At 44.3% G+C, this 19,562-nt stretch overlaps 1 protein-coding gene across 1 annotated transcript in view; it reads right to left on the bottom strand.

Moving 5' to 3' along the window:
• Positions 1–19,562, bottom strand: part of DRC12 (dynein regulatory complex subunit 12 homolog) — a 117,159-nt gene that overhangs the window by 84,703 nt on the left and 12,894 nt on the right. Inside the window, exons 3-4 of the mRNA XM_066606115.1 lie at positions 18,730–19,418; positions 16,750–16,811 (exon numbers count right to left, since the gene is read on the bottom strand). Of these exons, the coding sequence (XP_066462212.1) occupies positions 16,750–16,811; positions 18,730–19,418 (751 nt within the window). The remainder of the gene's footprint in view (positions 1–16,749; positions 16,812–18,729; positions 19,419–19,562) is intronic.

The following is a 19,562-nucleotide window of genomic DNA, read 5'->3' as shown; positions in this document are numbered from 1 at the left end:
AATGTCTTCAGACGTCAGACAGTGGATTGGAAAGGGTTAATCCAGAGTGGACAGATAGATACTTGTTTACTTACATAGGAGAGAAAAAATTGTGCCTCGTTTGCTGAGAAGTTATAGCCGTTCCAAAGGAATACAATGTTTGTCACCACTTCAAATCAAAACATTCTGATTTCAGCAAGTTGAAAACCAATGAAAATCAAATTAAAGCGTCCAAATTATTGAAAAATCTCACTGACGAACAACCGTTTTTCAAGAAAGTAAAAGTGACGATTACTAAGGTTAGTTTTCAGATTTCTAAAGCTATTGCTGCTGGGAAGTGTTTTACTGAAGGTGACTGCATAAAGAAGTGTTTGCTGATGGCAGTTCCTGGATTATGTCCTGATAATAAAAAAAAAAAAAATACGTTTGTCCTTTATGACCGTACAGCGAAGAATAGCGGATGTATCAATAACTGTAACAATCAGTTAAAGCTGCTGGCAACTGAATTCAGCTATTATTCTTCAGCAACGGACGAAAGCACCGATTCGACCGATACTGCTCCGCTTCTAATTTTCATTTGACATGTTGATGACCACTTTGAAGTAATAGAGGAACCGACAGGTCAAACTACTCAAAGGATTGAAAATGAAGTGAACAAGTATGTAACTGAAAAGTTCAGCATAATGTTTGAAAACTTAGTGGCCCTTTGCACCGATGGCGCTCCATCTATGTTGGGAACAATTCTTGAACAGTTTCTTGGCAAAGAAACAACTAAGCGTCGTTGCTTTGTACATCAGCAAGTGTTATGCTGTAAAGTTTGAATTTCACCCATGTAATGTCAGTGGTACTTTCAATTTTAAACTGGATTTGTTCAAGGGGACTTATAGAATAGTAGAGTAGGAAGGGTCCTCCAGGGTCATCGGGACCAACCCCCCTCAATGCAGGATCACTAAATCATCCATGTCTGTCCAAACTCTGAAGATTTCCATTGAAATTCAGTGTCATCCCACTGCTTATAGTCATTCCTTGTGCAGATGAGAATAGGGCTTTTTTAAAGTGAGGTGCCCAGAACTGGAGACAGTATTCCAGATGAGGTCTGACTAAGGAAGAGTAGAGGGGATAATGACCTCACGTGATCTAGACTCTATGCTTCTCTTAATACATCCCAGAATTGTGTTTGACTTTTTTGCTGCTGCATTTATAAAAATGTTGAACTGTAGAACTAAAACATAGGGCATTTTGCACATTTCTTGAAGAGGTTGGTGCCACCTCAATCATGGACTCTATCACACAGAAGTTTGCTGGTTGAGCTGCGGAAAAGTATTGCAACGTTTTGTTTCTCTCAAGGAAGAAATCATTAATTTCTTTGAAAATGACTCCAAAAAGTTCCCAGAGCTGCACAATGAAGGTTGGAATTATACTTGTTTTTTTAAATGACATCACAAGTCATCGAAATCAGTGTTCCCCGACTCCAGTCCTCGGGGACCGCCAACAGGTCATGTTGTCAGGATTTCCTCAAAGTTGCACAGGTGATGTAATTATTGTCGTTGTCTCAGACATTGCCACAGATGTTCTTACCACAGGATATCCTGACAAAATGACCTGTTGGCGGTCCCCGAGGACTGGAGTTGGGGAACACTGATCTAAATGACTTGAATTTACAGCTTAAAGGGAAATGTCAACTTATTTTTTGCTGCAGTAAAGGCTTTCAAAATGAAACTGAGGCTATTCAGAAGCCAATTGTCTAAAGGAGAAATGTGGCCCTTTACTAGGTGTATGAAACATATACTGTTGTGTAAACAAGCCGAATAAGGCCGCCTGCACACGAGCGGGTTGGATTCCGGATGTGGAGTCCAGTAGCATAATCCAACCCTGTGCTCGGCCGGTGAACCTCGCATACCTGTCCGGTGTCTTCTATTCTGTTCTGTGGATGTGCCGGCCGGTGTGGCAGCGCACATGCGCAGTAGCAGAATAGGCCGTGCCGTCGCTAGGCAATGGAGCGGATCCAGCAATGATAATTGCAGAAGGGCCGCGGGATGGACGGCTTCCATTGACTTCATTGGAAACAGTCTGCGCATGCTGTGATTTCTCCCCCGCGAGCACAAAATCACAATCGTTTTCCACTCATGGACATGAAATCGCGTATTGCCAAAGCATGCTCTGGGTGGTATTTACCACGGAACCCAAAGGAGGACGCCCGCTCTGGATTCCGCCATGCAAATCCGCCCATAGGGGGCCTAGGGAGAAAAGTATGCCAATGACATTGAACTTTCGATTCAGGAGTTTGACAGAAGATTGATACTATCCAAAGGAGACAATAGTAAATTTAAGTTCATTGAAGATCCTTTCTCTGTGGATGCGCAGCAACTTCCAGTACAGCTCGAGGTTATTGAACTTCAGTGCTCAACAGTTCATTAAAAAAACACAAAGACCTTGAAGACTTCTACAAGAATTTGGACAGGGGAAAGCTTAAAAATCTGCAGGATGTTGATTTACGGGTTTTCAGCATATTCGGGAGTTCCTATGTATGTGAATAAACCTTCTCCATTATGGAATGACAACAAGCAACCATCCACTCTGACTGATGAACACGTGGAAGATATTTTGAAAACAGTGATTTCAAACATGATTCTGGAGTACGATAAACTGATTGCGGACAAGAAGTGCAATTAAGGCCAAATATCTGTTTGCCCATTGAAATGCTATTGAAAATCGCTTTTTTCCTGCCCACAAGCGGAAATCAACTGCGATTTTCCGATCGTGGGGGTAAAAATCACAGCATGTTCTACTTTAGTGCAAAACGTGATTGTTCTCAGAAAGAGAACCCCATAATCTTGTAGATATGATAGATTTTAATGGCTAACAAAAATACATGATGTTAATGCCAGCTTCCGAACCGACTCAGGGTTCTTCTTCAGGCTTAAATTAAATAGATCCGAAGAGGCATATATATGTATACACACATACTTATGACAAGGCACAGACGTGGATGTGATTAATTTGCACTTACAAGAATACTACCACAAAAATACAAACATCTTTAAAAGGTCACTGATAAGGGAGTGCAGGTTTTATGGTCCATGAATTAGTGTTGGGGGGTCACCAGCCCAGCAGTGTTATCTCCGCTATAGATTTCTCATATTTCCCATTTATGCATAAATCCTCGTGAATAATAATTAAACCCTCTATTGAAGGTGCCAAAGGTTGTTATAAATTTATATTCCCAAATTCTTCTATGGCTTTGCGACTTGAAATTGCCTTTCAGTATCATAACTTTCATATCTTCTATGTCTTGTCCATGACTAGAAAAGTGCTCGGCCACAGATAATTCTGTCTTTCTCTGTTGAATCATGTGGCGATGACATCTCATCCTCACTTTAAGTTTTTGTCCCGTTTCTTCAACATAAAGGCCCCAATGGGACATTTACTACACAGGATGAGGTATACAACATTGGACGTGGAACATCCAATGTTGAAGCGAAACTGGCTCTACTGGCTAAAACAGTAAGAACATTTTCTCTATTTTAGTGCGGGCCTCACACGGATGGCTTCCATTGAAGTCAATTGAAGCTGTCTGACCCACAGCCCTTCTGAACACTGCAGAAGGGTTGCGGGATCCAGGTCATCCCCTAGTGACGGCGTGGCACAATCTGTACTGCACACGTGCGCCAGCATGATGGCTGGCACATCCGCAGTACAGAAGCCACCTGCATACAGATACATTGGACAGGTATGCGGGGGTCACTGCCAGGGCACAGGGTTGGATTCCACTGCAATATCTTGCACCTGGAATCCGACCGGTTCCTGTGCAGGCGGCCTAACTGTTTTAAAACTTGTGCTGCTTAGCAATTTAGTTTACAAAATATTTGAATAAAAACTATAGAATCGATAAGATTTTAGCAGCTTACTTAAGTGAGTCACTAAAAAAAACTATCTGCGGTCCTAAGAGGTTTGCCGATTTTAATTTTGACCTCCACCTACAGCCAAGTTATGCAGGTTGAGTTTGTGGCAAAAGAACTCCTTGAACCCCTTAATTGCTTCATAACAATACGTAGATTTGCATTGTGCAGTTTTACCATGTTGCCGAGGATCAGGCTGGAGTGTCCCCGGGGGCCACAGGAGGGGGTTGAGCTACTACAGCGCTGATTTGCATGTCGGTTTCGGCCCAACACAATTATGATGCTCTGATCACTTTTGGTGGGTAATAGGGTCATGAGGCATTCATTTCCCAGCTGGGGCCACAATAAATCTAGTTTGGGCTGTGACTGGACCCTCTGAAATAGACACGGGGCCAATGTGAACGTTCTCGTCTATTGGGAATAACTGACATAGTTATCAGACAGCCTCTATGCTGGGAATAGCAGTTCAACTTTATTGTAACGGTGCAACAAGCACAACAGGTCCAAGGCCGCATACAGGCCGACTACAAGTAAAATGTCCCGTCATCGGGTTGCAAGAGCCCAAAAGCCCTTTCTCCCTAATCTGGGGGAGCAATGAGCAAACATAAACAACAGCCCATTATTGCACCAGTACTTCATCTTATTTAAGAGGATTTTCCAACTCAATGTTAATCAACTCGTAGAGTGCAGCAATCTCATAATCATGTGGATGCTCCATTAATCAGCTTCAGCCCATGGGGCTTTGCAATCATCCTATACTTGCCCATAGGGTTCACTTTTGCTTTGATTTTTTTCCTGTGCAGCAAAATGCTGCTCTCTACCTCATTGCAGACACTACACTTTCGTTGTTCTCAGTACAGACACTACACTTTCATTGTTCTCACTACAGACACTACACTTTCATTGTTCTCACTGCAGACACTACACTTTCATTGTTCTCACTGCAGACACTACACTTTCATTGTTCTCACTGCAGACACTACACTTGCGCTGCAATCTGACCCCTTCTCAGATGCTGGTCAAAGGTGGTACAGAAAATCTCTGCATCCTTCCCTTTCTCAAGTCATAGACTTAAATGCACGAATTCAGGCATAATTATCACAGACAAGCAACCTCCACATAGCAGAAAAGTCATACACAGTTGAGGAGGATGTATTGAACAGACTCAGGAGACAAGTCTGCTTTATACTTGGTGGCTATCAGCTGCTTTTGACAGCTGACAGTCGCTGGCAACTGCCATGATCAGAACTAACACTGATCGCAGAAGTTAATTGTATATATGCCATAATAAAAGTTGACCACAGACCTCAACAGTCAGACAGAGCAGGAGACTCCCTCCAGCGCCCCATCAGCACCCCCCCACACTGTGATCACAAGTGGTGCTGATGGGCCAGCATGACAGCCCAGCGCCTAGAAGGCTCCCAGCTCTGCCATGCATAGATGCCCCAAAAAATAAAAATAGCTATTTACTGGAGTATTGCAGTACATAGTACAAGCGATCAAACAAGTTTAAGTCACCTTTGTGAATTAACTAAAAATGTAAAGATTATGTTTGAATAAAAGTAAAAAAAAAAAAAAAAGAACATTAAGGTCCCTAACTTAAATTAATTCAAGTCTCAAGGTCCAGATGAATTACATCCTAGGATACTAAAGGAAGCTGCAGAGGTAATTTCTGAACCATTCGACATAATCTTTGAAAATTCCTGGAGAACCGAAGTCCCCGAAGATTGGGAAAGGGCAAATGTTGTCCCTATCTTCAAAAAAGGGAAGAAGGTGGATCCAGAAAACTACAAGCCTGTGAGCCTGACTTCTATACCGGGAAAGATCGTTGAACAAATTATTAAACAGCATGTATGCAAGGACTTGGATGAGAATGGAGTAATTACCCAGAGCCAGCATGGGTTTGTAACAAACAAGTCAAGCAAGATGAATCTAATTTCCTTCTATGACAGAATCACCGACTGGGTTGATCAGGGAAATGCGGTGGATATAGTATATGTTGACTTTAGTAAAGCATTTGACAAAGTATCTCATACTATACTTATTTAAAAAAATGACCAACTATGGGATTGACAAGGCAACTGTTAGGTGGATTCAGAACTGGCTGAGTGATCGTACTCAAAGAGTAGTCATAAGTGGCCACACATCCAAGTAGAAGAATGTATCAAATGGGGTACCACAAGGCTCCGTCCTAGGCCCAGTGTTGGTCAACATTGTTATAAATGATCTGGAAGAGGTAATTGATGAGAAACATCAAATTTGCCGACGCACAAAGCTAGGAGGGATAGCTAACACTAAGGAAGAGAGGCAGAGTATTCAAAAAGATCTAGAATAGCTTGAACAGTGGGTGGCGACTAACAGAATGTTATTTAACAAGGAGAAATGTAAAGTCCTATGTCTGGGCGAGAAAAATGAAAAAACATACGGAATGGGAGGAATTGGGCTAAGCAGCAGCACATGTGAAAAAGACTTGGGTATACTAATAGACCACAGACTGAACATGAGTCAACAATGTGATGCAGCAGCCAAAAAGTCAAACACAATTCTGCTATGTATTAAGAGAAGCATAGAGTCTAGATCACGTGAGGTCATTATCCCCCCTTTACTTCTCCTTAGTCAGACCTCATCTGGAATACTGGGTCCAGTTCTGGGCACCCCACTTTAAAAAAGACATCAACAAACTGGAGCAAGTTCAGAGAATAGTTAGCAAGATGGTGAGTGGTCTGCACATCATGTCCTATGAGGAATGGTTAAAGGATCTGGGAATGTTTAGCTTGCAGAAGAGAAGGATGAAAGGAGACTTAATAGCTGTCTACAAATATCTGAAGGGCCATCACAGTGCAGAGGGATCAGCCCTATTCTCATCTACACAAGGAAAGACTAGAAGCAATGGGATGAAACTGAAAGGGAGTAGACACAGATTAGATATTAGACAGTGAGGGGGATCAATGAGTGGAACAGGTTACCACGGGAGGTGGGGAGTTCTCCTTCAATGGGAGTCTTCAAACAAAGGCTGGACAAATATGTGTCTGGGATGATTTAGTGATCCTGCACTGAGCAGGGGGTTGGACCCGATGACCCCGGAGGTACGCATGAAAAAAAATTGCAACACTACGTCATCGGACTTGCATGGTCCATGCAGCATGACGGCATCTGCCATGCGACACAGTATGTATCAGGAGCGTGTCTGGACATATTTCTATTGGTGCATAGAGCCAACTCCCCCTTACATGAGTGGGTGGAGCTCAAACTATTTAAACAGGCACCTGGTGAATGCTTACCAGCTCTGTCAGTTTATTCGGGGTTTTGGTACCCAGAGGTTGTGCGTGGCTGTATGACAGTGAGCATGTTAGTCCTACATCATGGCTATACGCTCCTGTGACATTGTGGTCTAAAACTATCCTTATGAAACAGTGACAAACATTGTATCTGTAGAAATGCGTCGATAGATAGATAGATAGGTGTAATAGACATCGATATTATGTTATACACCAGCATAAGACCATCTACCAGATAGCACAGCAGCATAGAGGAGACTTTATCTACAGTCTTATAAGGAACTAGCCAGTTACTGAGTATAATCTGAAATATAACACTAGACCAATGATATCATGAAGCCCATGGCAATGAGGAATCCTCTGTGATATCTATCCAGCACTGTGAGAGAGAGGCTCCTCTGTTGGTGGGCGTATAGGCATATGTCATAGGCATGTAATAAAATATACACAGGTGTAGTTATGAAGTAACTTGGAATATAATAACACCTACTGCCTGTTGAAAATGCGGCTGGTTTAGAATATTATCCAGTTCTACCAGTATTACTTCTGTTCTATTATAAGGTATTCTAATTCCAGGATCTAGTAACTATAAATATTTGCATTGCAAATAGCCTAGTGTGCCGTGAGTATACTGGGATATCACTCTGGGACGGCACCCACTCCCATCCTTTGGGTTTATTTGAATAGTCATTCCCTTGGACCATAGATACATTCATTTTAGAGAAGTCCTGTGGGAAATTGAGAGCCAATTCGTTATGTTAACTACCTTTTGGCTATATTTGGACATCCCCTATCTCCCCGACTCCTATTTGATCGAGACAAGGGCAGCGTATCTTTAGGTCTATATCTAATTATCAGGGGTGTATTGGATCACCCTTAGGGCTCAGTCACACGGGCGCATCCGGGTGCCGATGCGCCCGTCTTCCTGCAGGATAAGAGGGCCGCACTGCAGGTGCGGAGAAAGAACATCTGACCGGCTCATGTGTTCTTCCTTCCGGCGCTGCGGAGAGTCATCCGCACCTGCACTGCGGCCGTCTTCTTCATGCAGTAACACAGGCGCATCGGCGCCCGGATGCGCCCATGTGACCGAGCCCTTATCTTTATGTGTGTTTGCTTCTATAGAGTGGGTTCCACGTAGGAAATTTTATTACATTATATTATTAAAGGTTATATTTTAGCTACATTCGTAGGTTCTCAGCAGTGAAGAAAAACATGCATGCAGAAAGAACACATGTATTGTTTGAATCCACATGCGGTTTTTAATTGTGTGTGCAGTTGTTGATGTGATTTTAATGTGGTTCCAAAATGCTACAAAATTTGAACACTGCCTAAGGCTAATTTGACACGGGGGTGTGCGATATTGGGCTGTGAAACTCAACACGGTATCACGCTTGCCAACGTACGATGTCCCCGCGGATGCAAGGCATTTTTGTGTTAATAGCAGCAAAGATAGGACATGCCTCTATATTTTCCCGCGATGCAGAGAAAAAACAGAGAACAGAAAATTGAATAAATGAACTGCTGATGTGTATGACCCCAATGACCCCATTCAAAAAAATGGGGTTCATATTCGTGCGTCTCGCAACACACAAATCTCGTGCGATTTTTACTCAGACAATACACTGCAATATTTCTGGATTACAGCGTATTATCTCTTTTCTATGACAGCACCAGCCATGGCAAGTGGATTATGGAGGGCTGATGATGTAACAGATGGCTGATCCTGACTATTAACCCCTTACATGCCATCATCAGCATTGACTGCAGCATGTAAGGAATTAACAGCTGGGATCAGAGCTATCTCAGATCCCAGCCACTGCAGCAGGAACTTGGCTATCAGTTGCAGCCAGCTTCTGCTGCAGAGGGTGTAGGCTCAGCTCTTAAGCGCACACTATCTATATACCATACATCATTGGCATTTTGTGTGAACCCACTCCTGTCAATGGCAAACATGTACATCAGGAAGGGGTTAAAGGAAGTCTTGCATTATAAAAAATATTTTCAGATATTCACAAACAATACAGGACAATTTATTTTTTCCATCTTGTTTTTTTTCATCTTATGACAAAAATGAACAACATCTAATTGACCCTATTGACAATAATGGAATCTTTCGGCACTGGAGGGACGTACCTCTTATGGAGTGATTTGAGGAACACCCTGTGGATTCTCCACGTGTCCAGTAGTGCCAGCTTGTATGCCAACGGACTAATCACTTTAGTGATAGCGAAAGGGCCCATAATCAGGGAGCCAACTTCAACGAAGGAACCTTTAACTTCAGGTTCTTCGAAGACAGGTACACCAAGTGGCTCACAGACAAAGGTTCAGAGATAGTATGTGTACCTCTACTCCTCCTCAGCACTGCATTCCTGGACCGCTCCAAGTTACCCTGCACCTTCTCCCACACCTCCCGTAGGTCCTGAACCTGAGCGTCAGCAGACGGATTCTTAGAAGAGGAGGGGAAGAACACCGAGAACCTGGGATTAAATCCAAAATTGCAGAAGAATGGAGACACACCAGACGCTGAATGATTGTGTATGATTATTGATAGCAAATTCAGCCAATGCGAGATAATTGATCCAGAGACTCTGACTATCACTCGCATACATTCTGAGGTACTGAACCAGTTCTTGGTTCATACATTCCATCTGCCCATTGGACCCCGGGTGGAAGGAAGAGGAAAACAACAATCCAATACCGATATTCTTACAAAATCCCTCCAAAACTGGGCAACAAATTGGACTCCCTGGTCAGAAACAATATCCTCAGGGGCCCCATGCAGGTGCACAATTTCCCTGACAAATATGGTGGCTAACTCAGCTGCGAACAGGAGCTTCTTAAGAGCAGTAAAATGCACCATTTTGGAAAATCTGTGGATGACCAACAAGATGACCGAGCACCCCTGGGATTCGGGCAAGTCGGTAACAAAATCCATCGACAGATGGGTCCGTGGCCTCTCCAGAATGGGAAGAGGACAAAGTGGACCTTCAGGTCATCTCCGTACACTCTTCCCTCAAGCACAGATTGGGCAGGACTTGAAAAATTCCCAGATGTCCCGAGACATTTGTGGCCGCCAATACAAACAGCCACACAGCTCCAGGGTGCCTCGGACCCCTGGATGTCCAGCTAACACCGACGAATAAACTTCCTCCAATATGAGGAGCTGCAAGGCACGGGATACAAATAGCCTCCCTTCAGGAAGGCCTTGGGGAACCAACTGCTAAGCCAACTGGAGTAAGGCAGAGATGTCAGACGTAAGAGCGGTGACAACCAGGCTCGGGCCTAGAATACTCTCTGGCTGAGGCTTCTCTACCTCGGGAACCCCCGAAGCTGCGTGACAACGCATCAGCCTTGACATTTTTGGACCCCGGCACATATGTGACTACTAAATTGAAACGCGAAAAAAAACAATGCCTACCTGGCCTGATGTGCACACCAGCACTTAGCGAACTCCAGATAAACCAGATTCTTATGGTCAGTGAGTACTGTAATAGTATGACGAGCGCCCTCTAAGAAATGTCTCCACTCATCAAATGCCCATTTTATGGCCAATAATTCCCTGTTGCCAATATCATAATTGCCTTCTGCCTGATTGAACTTTCTGGAAAAAAACGTACAGGGTTGGAGACCAGGTCGGCTGGAAGATTCCTGCGAGAGGACTGCTCCCACACCATACTCGGAGGCATCCACTTCAATGATGAACGGGCGATCTAGCTCCATCTGAGCCAATACTGGTGATGTGGAAAAAGCCCTCTTGAGAACTACAAAGGCCTCCACAGCCTCCCGCGACCAGGAATCCACTTTAGCCCCTTTTTGGTCAAGTCTGTCAAGGGTTTGGCCACCACCAAAAAGTTCCTAATGAATTTCCGATAGAAGTTTGCAAACCCCAAAAAGCATTGTAACACCTTCAAGTTGGTGGGTTGCACCCAATCAATGATGGCCTTGACCTTGTCCGAGTCCATCCGGATGGCTGATGGAGAAATGACATATCCCAGAAAGGCAATTTCCTGTACCCCAAAAAGGCATTTCTCCAACTTAGCATACAATTGATGCGCTTGAAGACGGGACAGCACGGTCCTTAAATGCCTGACATGGCACTCCCAATCAGGAGATAATACCAGAATGTCATCCAAATAAACAACCATAAACGCGTCCAGAATGTCATGGAAAATAGTGTTTATAAAACCTTGAAAAATAGCTGGCGTGTTACATAACCCGAATGGCATGACTAGACATTCAAAATGCCCCAACGGAGTATTAAGCGCCATCTTCCATTCATCCCCCTCTCTGATCCGGATGTGATTATAAGCCCCCGGGAGGTCTAATTTGGAGAACTAACAGGCCCCTACAACCTGGTTGAGGAGATCAGAGATCAGAGACAAGGAGTACTGGTTTATGATGGTTATTCTATTCCAGGCTCTATAATCAACGCAGGGCTGGAGCCCACCATTTTTCTAATCCTGCCCTTGCGGGTGATATGGGAGGACGTGTATGTCTCTTTGCGAGACTGTCAGTGATATACTCCTTCACAGCCTCGCGTTCAGGGACAGTTACATTATAAATTCTCCCCTTAGGGATCTTGCTCCCGGAAATAAGATCGATCTTACAATCCCATTCCCGGTGCGGGGGTAATGTCTCAGAAAGTTGTTTAGAGAAAACATCAGAAAAATCCTCAATATACTGAGGTAACCCCTTTATCTTACACTCTGTGGAGTGCACCTGGACGGAGACTAAATGCTCACGACAACCTTGCCCCTACTCTACTATTTCATAGGTGGACCAATCAAACTGGGGGTTGTGCTGCCGGAGCCAGGGTAAGCGAAGGACAAAATCTGCGGAAAGGCTCTCCATCACCAGGAATGAGCACACCTCTGAATGTAGCGCCCCTACAGAAAAAAACTAGTTCTGGGGTCCTCTTATTGATTAACCCTGCTAATAACAGGGTGGAATCGATACCCGAGACCCGGATAGGAGGATTAACTGGTAACAGGCAGGCAGACATAGACTTAACAAACTCAAAATTAACAAAGTTCGCGGCGGCCCCCGAATCAATGAAGGCCAGACCATTGATGATAGCGTATCATACATAATAGAGAATGGCACTAACAATTTAGAACATTTTGGAAGTACCTGAGCTCCTAGGCGCTCCCTCTGGATATCGCCTAGGAGCGGAAGTTTCTCTGACGGCTGTTTCTTGGTGCAACTGGCGACCCAATGATCTGGACCTCCGCAATAGAGGTATAATTGGTTCCTGAGCTGAAATTCCTTGCGCTCCTCCGGGGATAAAGAGCCCACTTCCATTGCCTCGACTCTGTTGGTAGTTGAGGTCATGGGTGGATTCTCGGACTGGTTCACCACCGGTTCGGTCTGAGTCTTGCGTCGGGTCCTAAGACGACGGTCGGCTTTTACTGCGATAGTCATCGCCTGTTCTAAGGTCTCGGGTTCCGGGTGCGACAACAACAGATCTTTAACTTACTCTGACAACCCAGTAAGAAACAAATCTTTCAGAGCGCGGTTGTTCCATCTAGACTCTACACAAAACTGCCGAAACTGGGAGCAGGACGACTTCCCTGTCAAAAACCTAACAACTTGCTCACAGCATATCCCGCCCCGTAAAAAACGCATCGACCGATTGGCTGGGTGGTGAGTTGGAGGGCAGCGAAAATGCCTACTGTTGCAGCTGCCTCTCAAGTGTGAAATTACAATGCCCACCCTTTGTTACTCTGAACCTGACGAGTGGGGGCGTAATTCAAAATATAACCGGCATGCTTCACAGAAAACGAAGAATGTCCTACGGTAACCTGAAAACACATCAGGTAGCGCTACCCTGGGTTCGAACCCCGAGTCCGGGGCTGCAGCAATGGTAACTGGAGTACCAGCAGCGGTCTGCTGCTGATGCTGGAGCTGAGCGGACAAATCTTGCACCAACCCTGTTAAGGCTTGCACCTGATTAGCAAGCCTGCAACAGGCTCCATATCAGGGTTTAAACGGAGAAGTCGCAACAGGTTCCCAGCAGTGTTATGGCCAGTGTTTCTGTTAGGGCTGGCCAGGGCAGATGGACAGGGAATCCCTATGCCAACCCTCTCCTGTGTCCCTACCTACTTGCCCCCCTGGGCTAGGCACCAGGGCGACAACTGGGCGATGGTCCCTGCGCTGCACTACTGTCAGGGAACCCGGGAAGGAGAAACGGGGGAAATAGACAGGTGGGAACCTGAATAGCAACAGAACCAAATCAGCAACCAGAGAATAGTCAACCAGGCAAGGTCAGAACATGCGCAGTACCGAGGGATAAACAGAGGAGAAGTCAGAGGCAAGCAGTAGTCAAACACTAGAAGTCAGGTCCAAGATAACATGTGTCGGCAGAACAGATAAAAAACCAAACACTGGCAAGGAAGGACTGGCTGAGAAGGTTTATATGTAGAACACCCTGCCCAGAGGGCGGGGAGAGACACATGACCACCAGGGGGAATTATGAAAATGCCTCCCCCCGGCGGCAGGCACTGACCAGAGTGCCGCGTGGCTGACTAGTAGATGGGCGTGCCCGCACACAATGCGAGGTGCACCGCCGGCCGCCGTGACCAACCACCAGAGTGGGAGAACCCCGGACAGAGATGCCAGCCCGGACCCCCGCACCCCTGGTGGTAACCCCAATTCGAACACTTAGTGTAGCAGATAAAAGACACATCATGCTTACTTTCTTTAAAATCGGAAGATGTCCAGCAGTGCCGTCAGCTCAGAACTGGCAGAAACCAGTAGTACCCATGTACACCCATCTACTGTTTGAAGAAGTCTGGCCAGAAGTTGCCTTTATGGAAGAACTGTGCCAAAAAGCCATACCTTCCATGTAGAAACAAAGCCAAGTGACTCAACTACGCACAAAAACATAAGAACCGGGGCAGAAAAATGGCAGCCGATGCTCCAGACTGAGGAATCACAATGTGAAATTTGTCTGCAACAAAAGGCAGCTTGATTACCGAAGGTCTAGAGAGCAGCACAATAATGAGTGTCTGCAGGCAACAGTGAAGCACGTCGACAGAGCATCATTTGCTTGTAATGAACCAATCACAGCATTGCATTGAATGTCAGTGATCGGTTTATTGAGCGCTGGCTGTGATTGGTCCTTGAGCGCCGCGGCTCAGCCAATCAAAGCAATCGCTTGCTGGAGGCTGGGTTTTCAACCCCCGTAACCAGCAAGCGATGCACTGTCGGCTCTAAGAACTGCACGGAAGCCTGACAGAGCACCAGAGACCAATGGGAGGGACCCGGACAGCGCCTGCTAGGTGAGTATAAGACACCCCCTGAAAATAAGACCCTGTGGTCTAAAAATTAATATAAGACAGGGAAACACAGTAACTCTTCTATTTCTGAAAGCATTCCCACTCTGCAGCATTTTTTTCCACACCTGCCCCAAACTTTTGTACAGTCCTGTATATACAGACACACTCCACTATCAATCCCCTGGTGCTGTCATCCTGACATTTTCATGGTCCCCACTGCTTTTGGGTCTCCCAACCCTAGTAATAAGCTGCAGCAGTCACATAGTTTAACAGGTCAGAACTGGAGGCTGGTAAAGAGAGATAGGAAAAAAACCATGGAACATCATCATAGGAACACAAGTGGATAAATATGTGAGCACAATGGCGTTCCTTAGGGTGAAGTCACACGAACATATATTGGCTCGTTTTTCACGCCAAGCCGATATACGTTGTCCTCGTGTGCAGGGGGGGGGGGGGTGGAAGAGCCAAGTGCAGGAACTGAGCTCCTGCCCCCTCTCTGCCTCCTCTCCGCCCCTCTGCACTATTTGCAATGAAAGGAGGCGGGATGGGGGCGGGGATAATTCTCAGAACTTAACCCCACCCCCGCCCCACCTCTTCCCATTACAAATAGTGCAGAGGGGCGGAGAGGAGGCGGAGAGGGGCCGGGAGCTCAGTTCCAGCTCCTGGCTCTTCCTTCCTCCCCCCCCCCTGCACACGAGGACAACGTATATCGGCTCGGCGTTAAAACCGAGCCGATATACGTTCGTGTGACTTCACCCTTATTCTGAGAACCGTAACATTTTAATCTTTTTGTTAATTGGGTTGTGTTAGGGCTTGTTTATTTGCAGGTTGAACTGTAGTTTTTATTAATACCATTGGGAAACACACATATTTTTAATCACTTTTAATTCAAATTTTAATTCACCGTCTGGCATAAACCTTGTAAGGTTTTAATAGTTCATACTTTTATGTACACAGCCGTTGCAAAAAACTTAAATTTTTTTACACATTTACTTAGGGGACTTGAACTCGCGAGCATTTGAATCTTTGTGAGATGTGCTGCTGCCATCAATTTCTAATTGAGTTAATTTTTTAAGTGAAATAGAAAAAGGTCGCCCTTCCCCCTTCTTCTATGTGTTCTGTGTTCTAGTATGAATAGAATATAATTATATGAGATTTCCAAAAAATTACAATTCTTTTTTCTTCACATTTATTTACATTTAGCACAGCATCCCAACTTTTTTGGAATTAGGGCTGTACACGGTATTGCATTATACTGTGTTCTGACAAACATCCTATTAACCCCTTGAGTGGCACGCCCGGAAATTTTCCGGGACGAGCTCCACTGCTCATAGCGACATAGCCCGGAAGATTTCCAGGCTATGTATCACTATGGGAGCTGCAGAGCACAATGCCACAAGCTGTGACAGTGTGCTCTGCCTGCACAGACCCACAGAGAACAAAGCAAGGGCTTTGAAAAACCAGCAGAAGATATTGCCGATATGCCGGCAATCTCCTGCTTTGTTTACAGGTTGCCATAGAGACCATTGGCTTGTCAGAAGCAAGCAAATGGTCTCTGTGGCAGGGAGAGCTGGTGCTTGGCTGTGAGAGGACAGCTAGGTACCTGCTCTTACAGCAGAGATCAGAGAAAACCTCCGATCTCTGCTGTGTTAACCCTTTACATGCTGCAGTATATGTGACTGCAGCATGTAAAGGGCTGTCACTGCAGCATGTAAAGGGCTGTCACCATCAGACCCCCGGAATGTGATCAGGGGGTCCTGATGGGTCCCTGTGGAAGTCCCCTAAAGGGACAAAATAATAAAAACACTTGTCTCCCTTTACTTTGTAAAAAAATCAAAAATACAATCACACATGTGGTATCCATGCCTCGTAATGACCCAGAGAAGGAAGCTAATACATTATTTAACCCCTTAATGACATGGCCCCTTTTTTTCTTATTTCCCCATTTCTTTTTTTCCTCCCCCCTGTTTAAAAAATCACAACTTGTCCCGCAAAAAACAAGCCCTCATATGGCCATGTCAATGGAAAAATGAAAAAATTATGGCTCTTGAGACGCAACTGCAAAATTAGTTGAAATTCAATGATTAGACCATTTTAAAAAAACCTGCCCTGGTGGGCACAACAGGGTGGTTGGAAACCCGCCACTCAAGGGGTTAAGGCATGACACAGGCCACAGGCACATCATCATATACAACCACTCGAGGCATTCAAGGGTCTTCAGAAGACCCTAGGCAGCCATGACACCTGAATGGTTCCCAAAATCTCCTGTGACATACCAGAAGCTCATTTCCACTTTATATAATGGTTCGTACTTACTGTTACAGAGAACGACATTCACTGCCTCAAAATTTACGGGAATTTCTACTCTGACATTCGACCTAAAGGAAAAAATTGGAGCTCTTTTAATTTAGGAAATAGAATTTACCAAAGAATTTAACATTTGCTTCCTACACATCTGCACAAGAATTATATATTCCTACAATCTCCTACCTGGCGCATTAATCTTCTCAACAAAGTTGAAAACCTATTAGAGGGGCTGTCCACCTTGTCACTACTGATGACGTGTCCTCTGGATAGATAGTCAATTTTTGATTGGCAAGGGTCTGCTGCCCCCGGCTGCCAGTGTGTACACATTGCAGTGACCTAGGTTAGTATGACATTTAATTCAATGCATTACCAGTCTAGGGAACTAGTATGAAGAAAACGTGGGTGGAGCAAACTTGAAATGGTCCTTAAAGATGAGAATGTTGGGTATGGCCACGAGCAAAACATAGAGATGAAGTTCAAACGAAAGTGCTGGCAATGAGGTGGATGCCTTACCCTGATGGGTGGGCATTAAGAATCATGTGAATGAACTGTAAAAACGTGGTACGTTGTGCAACTTAAGCAATGAAGATGCTCTTGGCAATTGAGGTCCTTTTGCCTCAATTTGTGCCTAATTCTTAACTTCCCGTTACTGAACCATACAAAAGCTGCATTAATACTGGTGATTACTGCCTGTATCACAGCTTTACTGATGAAGAGGCCCCTTGCTTTGAAACGTATTTTACTCAATAACAAATTTATCCGTCACTGCTTACCTGCTTGCAGTCAAGAAGAGATCTCGCGCTATCTGGCAGCGGGAGACGGCTGTCACTAATAGCCGGGCTCCTGCTGCAACAGCGGGGGTGAATCGAAGCAGTGTCCCCCACTGTTAACCCATTCCCTGCCGTGATCTATATAGATCACGAAATGGGAAGCGTTGACAGAGGGAGCTCGCTTCCTCTGTGATGTTATCGGGCTCTCGCGATGTAATCGCAGAGAGCCCGGCTGACTACCATGAGAACAGGACACAACCTACAAGCGTCCTCTATTACCACTGCCTATGATAGCTGTAATAAGCGATAAAGCATTGCAGGAGAGAAGTCCTGCAATGCCTTATCATAGTGATTATGGGTGCTATGCTGTAAGTCCCTCACAGGGACACAAATAGTGTAAAAAAAAAGATATTATTAAAAAAATAAAAAAAGAACATTTTAAAAAAACCTTTTTTGTGCTTTTTCCCATACTAGCATGAAAAAAAATTTAAATCCCACATATTTGGTATCATCGTGTCCGAAATGACATGTACAATAAGTTGCACATACTTTTTGTTCTGCATGGCAAAAATCGTAAAAAAACGCTAAGAAACTGAGGCAAAAGGCTAATTTTTAGCTTTTTGCCTCCCAAGAAACGCAATAAAAGTGTTTAAAAAAGCCGTATGTACCCCAAAATGGTACCAATAAAAACTACAGCTCATCTCACAATAATAAGCTCCATCCATTGAAAAATAAAAAAGTTATAGGACTTTGAATGCATCGATTTAGAAAAATAAAAAGATTCCCAAAAAAGGGTTTTTATTGCAGAAAAAGTGGAAAACCTAAAAAAAACAAAAGAATTTTGGTATGGTTGTAACCGTAGCGGCCCACAGAAAAAATGTATTGTGTCATTTATGCTGCATGATTAACGCTGTAAAAAAAAATCTATGGCAGAATTGATGCGTTTTCTCTCCCTATTAGTATAAAAAAAATAATAAAAGTTTTACAATATAGTCAATGTACTCCAAAAATGGCAATCGTAAAAACTACAGTTCACCGCACAAAAAACAAGCCCTCATACCAATAAGGAAAAATAAAAAGTGAAGGAAAAATAAAAAAGTTATGGCTTTTAAAAAATGGAGATGAAAATCCGCCAAAAATCGTTGCGTCCTTAAGCCCAAAATATGGCGTGTCCTTAAGGGGTTAATGTGTTCTCTAAAATAACGGTATGATCACCTACCTGTCCAGCAGACTTGCCTCCAGTTGGGACAGCCGTGAACGGGAAGTTTTCCAATTTTTAAACTCCGCATACGAATCACAGCTGTAATTTTGAGGTTTGACACAATAAAAGTATTCCTCGTTGTCGTGGTCAGCGTATTCACACAGCTCCTCTTTTGTATCGAGTGCAAATCCACACTTTGTCACCTTCTCTTCCCCTTCTCTTATGAATTTCCCTTCGTGCTCTACATAGCCGTACCAGCTGTTTCTTGCCTTCCAGAGTGCGGAGACTGCTTCACTTGGGTGTATGAGAAATACGGTCACCACCACTGCACCTTCCCAAAACAAGGTATAATCAATGTGATACGTTCCATTGTTAAAGTCTTTGATACTTCCCGAAGAGCCTGCTCTCGTCTTTGGGTTGGAAATTCTTGATCTAAGATAATCTCCTCCGTAGGTTTTTCTCTTTCCTAGATAGTCATATACATCGACCCGTACGGTTAACTGGTCCCCAACACAATAACGGGTTTGGGGGTTCTTGATGAACACTTTGCTGTGAGTGGCGCTGGTTGTATTGTCTTTATGGGCGAAAGTTACTCTAGGCATCCTCTGGTCTATCTGATTGTAGATTTCATTGACCCGCATTTGAATTGCTGAAGGTGGTTTAGTGGCGCCATTAGTTAATTCAATGCGATCCTCTTTATTAAAAGGCTGTCAAAGAGAAAAAATAATAGAAGTGCTACAGTCATCAATGAGTCTACAATGGCATTGGTGTAGTCGGTCTAATGGTTTTCCAAGCTTTCTTTTCCTATTATGTCTTTGTTTGGTTTGTATGACTTTAGTAACTATTGCCTT

Source organism: Eleutherodactylus coqui, chromosome 6 (assembly GCF_035609145.1).
Source record: "Eleutherodactylus coqui strain aEleCoq1 chromosome 6, aEleCoq1.hap1, whole genome shotgun sequence".
Taxonomy (NCBI): Eukaryota; Metazoa; Chordata; class Amphibia; order Anura; family Eleutherodactylidae; genus Eleutherodactylus; species Eleutherodactylus coqui.
This window is presented reverse-complemented; position numbering and strand designations above follow the sequence as displayed.